The 8,734-nt window shown below is 38.0% G+C and overlaps 2 protein-coding genes across 3 annotated transcripts; one reads left to right on the top strand and one right to left on the bottom strand.

Annotated features, from left to right (window-relative positions):
- The first annotated feature begins 381 nt into the window (after window positions 1-381).
- LOC103439189 (transcription factor E2FB-like) lies at window positions 382-6,315 on the top strand. 2 transcript variants are annotated; one of them, XM_008377735.4, is made up of 14 exons: window positions 382-858; window positions 2,651-2,843; window positions 3,012-3,071; window positions 3,204-3,289; window positions 3,366-3,454; window positions 3,583-3,637; window positions 4,171-4,223; window positions 4,358-4,408; window positions 4,544-4,592; window positions 4,709-4,774; window positions 4,863-4,939; window positions 5,059-5,281; window positions 5,496-5,562; window positions 5,681-6,315. In XM_008377735.4, exons 1-14 carry the CDS (start codon window positions 667-669, stop codon window positions 5,815-5,817), a joined length of 1,398 nt encoding a protein of 465 aa, XP_008375957.1. In that variant the 5' UTR covers window positions 382-666; the 3' UTR covers window positions 5,818-6,315. The 2 variants fall into 2 exon arrangements, with proteins under 2 accessions (XP_008375957.1, XP_008375958.1); XM_008377736.4 differs by having other exon boundaries at window positions 383-858; window positions 2,654-2,843.
- A 2-nt stretch (window positions 6,316-6,317) lies between these two features.
- Window positions 6,318-7,998, bottom strand: LOC103439188 (uncharacterized). Its single transcript, XM_008377734.4, has 3 exons — window positions 7,534-7,998; window positions 6,750-6,938; window positions 6,318-6,644 (listed from the first exon to the last, which is right to left on the bottom strand). Exons 1-3 carry the CDS (start codon window positions 7,765-7,767, stop codon window positions 6,486-6,488), a joined length of 582 nt encoding a protein of 193 aa, XP_008375956.1. The 5' UTR covers window positions 7,768-7,998; the 3' UTR covers window positions 6,318-6,485.
- Window positions 7,999-8,734: the final 736 nt, after the last annotated feature.

Here is an 8,734-nt window from a genome sequence, read left to right as displayed (position 1 = left end):
AACTTTAACGAAATGCTCCTGGTATTATTCACTTTAACGAAAAAACAAATTTTTACACTAAAAACTTAATCCTAATACTATTCACTTTATCATTTAGTTTACCTTTACCGTTAAAATTTAAAATTTTCAAATTTTTTTCATTAGTTCTCTTTAAAAAAAATTTATAAAATATAATGGTGGGAGACTGTGGTCCCAATTCAATCGGTTAGACAGGTACCAATATTTCTGTCAAATCTAATCATTCAGTAAACATGATAACGATTGAATATTCTATTTATCTAAGATAATAAGTAAACAGTAAATAAATAAATAAATAATTAGGAAAAAGGTAATTGCTTCCCTCCATATCTTATATCCGAACCAAATTCCCTCCTTCTTTCCTTTCCCTCGTTTTCTGCTCTCCCCCTCTCCTCCCTCCCGCTTTTTTATTTTTCCCAAACCCACCCACCACAACCACCACCACCACCACCGCCGCCAGATCTCACCATCTCACCCACCACTCGCCCCACCACCTCCTCAACTCTCCCTCCAATTTCAATTCCCTTTCCGTTTTCTTTCAATTCTCTCCCAATTCTCCCGATCCCGCCTTTTTTCTCTTTCACCCACTCCCGCCCCCCCCCCCCCCAAAAAAAACCCTCAAAACCCACAATCGGATCGGGTCGCTGGATGTCTGGCTCTCAGCCTCCGAACCTGCCGGTGCAACCGCTAGAACCGACCATGCAGCAGCCCCCGAAGCGGCAGCTCCCCTTCTCCTCCATGAAACCGCCGTTTTCAGCTGCTGCAGACTATCACGGCTTCCTTCCCGACCCCCGCCAATCCACTGATCAAGAAACCTACGGCATAACCGTTAAGCCCCCTGTGAGTTGTTGTCTTTTTATATATTTATTGTTATTTATTTATGATTTTTTGGACTAGTTTGTTGGAGATCTGCTTAATTAGTGAGTGTGATTACTAATTAGGGGTTTTAGTTTGCTGAAATTAATGATTGGAACTAGTTCTAATGCTTTGGATTTGTTCAAATTGTTTGTTTTGACTGGGTTATCATGTTAGTAATTGGGATTTTAGGTGGAATTCTAAATGCTCTTAGTATGATTGCGGTTGGGAAATATCTAAGGCAGATTTTGTTGGAAAATGAAAAGGCGCATTCGGTTTTTTTATAGTTATGTGTAAATAAAGATTAGGCAAGGGTGGTGATATTATGTTACAATCTACAAATTGCGATCCTATTATGCAATAACCCCTTTACTTTAACTAGTTGACTTGTGTTTGCGTGACGAGTGCATCAATTTACTGTAAATAAAGTTCTTGACAAAACACTTATCGAGCATTTCTCAAGGAACCACTAAAGTTCTCCACTGACCCCATAAATCATGGTTGCTCATTTATTCCAAACACTATAAAATGTATTTTTGACACTGCCAAAAGCAATTCGAAAGACCTCCAAATGCGTTTTTCATTTTTGTGTTGTATATTTCCCCTTGATGCATTAAAACCAACGAACAAGAATGATAGCATTGGTAATTGAAGTAATGTCTGCTGCATACATGTATATATCTATACACACCCAAAAGTGAAAAAGAAAACTTTAAAATCTGTTTGTCTCATTGGCTTTCTTGGATTTGGTATTTGTTAGACCAATCTCTCCAAACTATGCTGAACGACGTTACAAATGGCAGGGGATGACTGAATGAAATACTACATATCAACCTCTAAATTACTATATGTTGCTAATGTCCCCGTCTCTATCTGTTATAGCAACAGTAAGAACCATAACTGAAGGTGTGGTTTTATCTACAAAAGAAGATAATGGATCGTTTGGGAACACACTCTCTCTCTCTCTCTCTCTCTCTCTCTGGTATCTGTTCCTCTCGGAGGCTTTTAAGTTAATTCTTCATGAAGGGCCCTGTACATATCTTGGGGCATGCTTCTTAAGGATACCAATACAGTTAAATTCTTGTTGTTGCACTGGTTGTTTGTCTCATGATTCTTTTTTTCTTTTTTTAGTTATGATCAACCTCTGTGTTTACTGCATTCGAGTGTGAACAGCACGTACAAATGTTATTCCAAAAATAAAGTTTGCATGTTTCTTGATATGGGGTGTATATCATAATTAGTAATTATTTATTTTTCACTTCTTGGCCCGACTTACCTTCTGGGAGTTGCCTTTCAATGCGAGTGGTTATACTGCTTAGGATTTTGTGCGTTCTGCATTACTTATGCAGTATAGAAAATTTGGTTCTTACTACAAATTTTCGAATACCGTTGTTTTCTATAGAGGAAATTTGTAAAATGTAATTTATCGAAGATATGATTTAGGAAATAAGAGAATGAATGACAATTGGTTTTCCCTTAATGGCAATGGTGTTTATTTCTCTGCTGTGGTTATGTAGAGGTTAGAATGCTCTAGAGATTAGACTGGATCTGTAGAACTTTGATTTTATGATTCCTTGAGTTTATAATTTGTGGTGTTGTCCCCTCGAAACTTAAGTTGTTTTAAATGTTTTGTTAACATCTAATGTATTTGCATGCTTGTAATAATAATTCTCTTCGTAGATTAGTGGCATTGTTTTCATGTTGTAATCATTTATGTGATATTGTTTGTTCATTGGTGCTAATTTTGTGTTTTGGAAAAAACTGAACGGTGGATTAGCAGCTAAAAAGGAAGAGTAACGCAGTAGATTGCGAAGCTGAGTCTACCGATAGGACAACTGCTCCTGGATACACTGAAGTAGCTAACAGCCCCCTCCAGACTCCTGTGGCAACCAAGGTTGGAAAGGCAAACAAAGCATCAAGGCTTACAAAGTGCAGCAAATCTGGACCGCAGACTCCAGCTTCCAATGTGGGTGAGTGTTACTAATAATAAATTTTGCCAAGCCACTTATTCTGAGGAAAATTTGAATTGACTTAGAAGAATGGATTAATTGTTAGGTGAAGAATGAATTACTCGATGCTACAATAATTTACTAGAGTTGCTTAGTCTGTCACTAGCATTTAATCTGTATGATTGACAGGTTCTCCTTCTGGTGCTAATGTTACTCCAGCCGGTCCATGTCGTTTTGACAGCTCCCTAGGTAACAGAACAATTTATATGTTTTTGTTAACTGATTTTCAGTTAGTTATTTAGGTTCTTCATGAGAAAATTAAGTTATAATTTTCATTAGTCATTTAGTATTATAAGGAAATTGCCTATTGTCTCCATACAGGTCTCTTAACAAAGAAGTTTATCAATCTGATCAAACATGCGGAAGATGGTATTCTAGATCTCAATAAAGCTGCTGATACCTTGGAGGTGACTACTTGCCTTTCTGTTGTAATGTATCCTGTGTAAATATAGTCTGTTAATGACAAGTGTTCTTTTCCTTTAGGTCCAAAAGAGGCGGATATATGATATAACAAATGTTCTTGAAGGAATTGGTCTCATAGAAAAGAAGCTCAAAAATAGAATTCAGTGGAAGTAAGGGATTCTTAGCCTTGTTTCCTGAAATTAAACAGCTTTTTTCTTTCCACTTTTTACTAAGCTGTAAAAATTCAATTATCCACTGTGCATTAGAAGTTACTTAAACTGAGTGATTGGTTGCTTAGGGGACTTGATGTCTCGAGGACAGGAGATGCAGATGAAAATTATCCTAGTTTACAGGTATGGGAAGAAGTGAACTTTTTTATTGGCATGCTCATACTTCGATCACTCAGTCTTGGGTCAACTTTTGACACTATCTTTGTTTGCTTAGTAGTACTCATGCTGTTTGTGTTTGTATTTGTGTTCATGTTTTTTCAATTCCCAAGTCCAGTGTAATGAATTCAAATATGAATGATTGATATGGCAAAGCAGGATTTGTGTTTGTGACTAGAAACAGTTTGCTAGGATTTTGTTTATTTGAGCTTGCTAGATTTCAGCCCACATCTGTCCAGTTCCAATTTGGTGTAATGTATTTTAATTTAATGACTGGCATGAAAAGGCAAGATTTGTTTTCTTGACTGGAAAAAGTTTTCTAAGGCTTTTGGTTGGTGTGCTTGCTAATTACTGTAATGGTGTTGGTGGATAAGATTCGCGTTGTTGGGTCATACATCAAATCTTCCAACTGTTCATTGAAAGTAGTAGCAAAAATAATCTTTGCGTATCTCTGAAGTAAAGATATGGCCTCATTCACAGTATTTTATAATTGGTCTCAGGCACAAGTTGAAAACCTATCTACTGAGGAGCGCAGATTAGATCAGCAAATAAGGTTACTTAGCTGATGTTGCTTTTTCTTCTGTTATTATTATTTTTATTATTTCTATTGCTTTTATTACTTTTAGTGTTATTATTATTCTGTTGTTGGTGAACTCTGGGTTGTACTGGGGCTATTAAATTGTCCAGAGAAATGCAGGAAAGGTTGAGGGACCTGAGCGACGATGAAAGCAATAAGAAGTAAAAGTCTTATCCTTTTATGTTCACCAATATTCAGTTACTTTTCATGGAAGGTCAACTGTGGCTAGTTTCAACTGTCCAGTCTAATGCAATCCATGCACACACTTATCTCAATTTGCCTTTTTCCTTTGGTAGATGGCTTTTTGTCACTGAAGAAGATATTAAGGGCTTACCTTCCTTGCAGGTAAAATTTTGATGTTTGCTATTCTCATCAATGCAACTGTCCACATTCTGTATTTTTTAACAAAACGTTTTAATTTGTGCTGTTAAACTGAATCTACAATTTATTTTTTCTGTCAGAATGAAACCTTAATAGCAATTAAAGCTCCACATGGCACCACTCTTGAAGTCCCAGATCCTGACGAGGTAGAGTTCAGGGCAAAATGGTACATAAAATTTCTCTACTGGCTTGCATATCATTATTATTCAATCAAACTTTTCTTTCATGTAATAGGTCGTTGACTATCCCCAAAGGAGATACAGGATGGTTTTGAGAAGCACAATGGGTCCTATAGATGTTTACCTTGTCAGGTATTGTTGCTTCATGGTCCATTATCATTACTTTATGAACACCAATGAATGTTTTCTCCCGCTTGCAACGTCAAAAATCACGATGAATTTTAGTGATCTCTCTTGCTCTCTCGTTGTAGTCAATTTGAGGAGAAGTTTGAGGAGATTAATGGTGTCGAAGTACCTACAAACATCCCTTCAACTTCAGGGGCTAACGAAAACCCAGCTACAACAATGTTTGCAGAGGATAGAGGGAAGGATGTTGAAATGCAGGTACCAGATGATCATAGAATGTCCGCTGATCCTACTGCTGCCCAGGACTTTACTAGTGGGATTATGAAGATTGTTCCCTCAGATGTTGATGTAAGTTTGGCTTCTTTATTGATTTTACCACTGCCTATTTGAAAGATGCAATATGCTACAAAAATTTCTTAAGTTCAATAAAATTTTACGAAATATGGCAACCAGAAATATCATTTACAATGAAGCGGTGCAACATGTTTAGATGACTTTTGCTGTACTGGCAAGAGAATAACTTTGACTTATAGCGTGTCAACTGTTTCGGTTACCTTTGCAGAGTGATGCAGATTACTGGCTTTTATCAGATGCTGATATTAGTATCACAGACATGTGGAGAACGGAACGTATCCTTGTGCCGGAAGATGTTACATTTATTTTCACTTAGTTTTCTTTGAGTTTATAGTTGACTGGTAAAAAATATCTATGAAGTGATACTGAATTTCTTGACCAAATCAACTACAGCTGGGGTTGTATGGAATGATTTGGGTGCACTTGATCAAGAATATCCGTTGGTTAATGCCAGCTCACCACGTCCCCAAACTCCACCGTCTAGCTTAATTGAAGTACCTTCCACTACCAGCAACCCTACGAACACTTGAAGCCTGGAAGTGATTCGTTAAATGAATCTAATTGCAGATGCAGACTTGTTTTTTGGGAGCCTATGATGTCCAACCATCTCCTGTATTTGTTTCACCGTGGAGGTTGGGTTGAAGGTTCTGGAAGCTGCCCAAGTATTCCAGGAAGATCCATCGAAGGACCAAGGAACAACGTAACGGTAGGTGGAGGTAGCTGTTTTGTTGTACATTTATGTAATATACATATCTCTGACGTAGTGGCAAATATGAGGTTAAAATTGTTAGTACATCCTTGTATGTTATTAGAATCAGCAGGCTTTTGTTGGAGTAACCAGAGTGATGAAGTCAAGAAAGTCTGAATATCGTCGAATCGAGAATATGTTAGTATAATCGCCTCGTTCTGTTTTCAATCATACTGATGCCGAATTGCTTCATGACGGTTCGGTTTCAACTCAAGGGTATAGTCCCTTACTCTCTGTGAATTTAAGCTTTGAATTACTCAAGTGTAGCTTGTTCATGCGATGTTGAAGATCCCCAAAATCCAGGCAGTTGTTTTATATGATTATTCCCAGGAGTTTGATTCGTGCCCTTCCCTAAACAAAAACGAAAACTAAAGAAGTTGTACGGTTGATTTTACAAAACAAGGGATTTAAGGGCGAAAATCTGGTTTATACAGTATGTAAACACAGGAGCTAATCCTCCTTCTCAACTTTCTTTCCGATCCATCGGGCGACAATGGGAGTGAGAGCTACTGTCGGAGGAAACCTAATTGGGGACGCGGCCTTGTGCGCAGCATATGCCAAAGCAAACGTCCCAACCCTCTCTCCGGTCTCACTGCCAGAAATTCCCACCTGAAAAAAATAACACAGAGAATGAAGGGACGCTCTTCAACATATATTACGTGACATGTAAAACGAGTCAAGTTTGCATTGAGTTGATACGATGATCGGTTGCACCTTTTGCAGCAAAGCCTGGACATCGACGCCGGCGCTGATGAGTGCGTAACATAAGGAAAACGAGATTAAAGAGAGAACAATGGATGTGGCTAAGTATGCCCCTCCATATTTTGCTAGCAGCTTCTTGGCTTCATCTCCCTTTGACTTCTTCTCTTCTCCTTCCTTTCCTTCCTCTCTTGAGCTGAATATCTGCATTTTCCCATGACATTATGGTTCAATCCAAAACTTCACCGCTACTCAAACTAGCGCAAGATTGAATTGACGAAATATTATTTTTACTTATTTTTTCAATCTAATAAATATAAAGCCGAACTAACCATTAAGCTTAACCTATCCCCTAACTATGGGCAGAGCCACTAAGAGACCAGGGTGGTTCCAGCCCATTCTGACCACTGTGTAAGAAATTTGTAGCGGCATCAAGCTTGCAATTATAGAACCGTGAGATATGAGAAGCAGATGAATTGTCCTTGTGAAGAAGTTGAGTCCAACGATGTCGTATCTTATATTTTTCTACCATTTTTGTTTGTTTTGTCTTTATGGTTTAGTAAAAAACTCAGGAATGAGGTTTTAAAACAAAAAAAATCTGGCTCTGTCAGTGGCGTAACCCTTGTGTAGCCTCACCTCCCCTCAGAAAACACATGGGTCAGATGGGTGAGCAGAAACAGACTCTATGAACTCAACATTCGAAACTTACTTTCCTTTAATTCGATTACATAACAATAGACAAGGAAACTTGAAGTCTATCAAAAGTATGACAGAAAATAAATTGCTTGGAGATGAATACCTTCCACAGACCGGCTTCGAGGCCGTACTTTTTAGTAACTTCGTCAGCTGAATCAGCAGATGGGGTTTTTGTTTCCTCAGTTTTCTCCTTGAGGGCTCTGACTCCGAAACGTTTCGAGTAAGATTTGGACTTGGATGCTTCAACTGATGATGGACAGCAGCAAAATCTTGAACTTCCATTGTTGTTGAAGAAAGAAGCAGAGGGAAGACAAGGGGAGACCAGAGCTGATGCCATTTTTCTGCCAACTAAAATTTAAAGTATTGTCTATCTAATCAAACATCGTTCAGTGTTTAGTTATGTTTTGAGTAGGAAAAGAAATGGCTCAGAAATTTCTGAATGGGATGCAGGAAGCTACTACATGAGGCTATGAGACAGTACAAGTCGCTCTTTTTTTATCCCTTCAAGATTTTGTCAATGCACACATTTGGGGACTGTGCAGTGGGCTTTGAACTTGTAGGCTTGCTTGAGAACCAAAACAAAAGACAGAGAGATAATGGATCTCATAGTGCAGAGCCCATATGATCTTGGTCCATCTATATGGGTGAAAAATTGAGACAAAATTGCAATGTGCCTGTGAGATGGAATTTATGGCCCTCTTTTAGGCATATACAAAATTGGTCTCATGTGTTATGAATATTATTTATTATGTGATTGCCTAAGTTCTAATTTAGATTTGGATGTTAGATTACCCATTTTTGAGCCTACATTGAAATCTAGCCCAACAAAATACTGATACTTATATTAATACCAAAGAAACTAATAATACTGATCAAACAAGCGAAGTTGCTTTGATACGTTATGGCCTGGACTATGCTTGTGCCTCTGCTATCCTACACAGCCTAAGTGGGGCTTTGGTCCAATTTGGACCACCAATGATTTGAGCGCCTGATTTATTTTAGGCAATATTAGGTGGGCACTTCTTCCGTTTCTTCCTTGTTGGCCCCTAATCCAGCAACGAAAATTATCAATTTATTAATCATTATAATTAGACCCTGAAGGCCTAGATGCATATATTTGTTGTATTTGTTGTACATGGTCTTCAGATGAAGGCATATGCATGATGCACGAGTACCTCGTTATAGAGGATCCACGAGCTTTATGGATCGTTTTGGCAGATCATTTTGATCACTAAAGAGATATATTCTTGACTGAAGCAAGACATGACTAGTAACATTACGCTTCCAAGACTTTAAGTTTGTGA

The sequence above is a fragment of the Malus domestica genome, chromosome 11 (assembly GCF_042453785.1).
Source record: "Malus domestica chromosome 11, GDT2T_hap1".
Taxonomy (NCBI): domain Eukaryota; kingdom Viridiplantae; phylum Streptophyta; class Magnoliopsida; order Rosales; family Rosaceae; genus Malus; species Malus domestica.
This window is presented reverse-complemented; position numbering and strand designations above follow the sequence as displayed.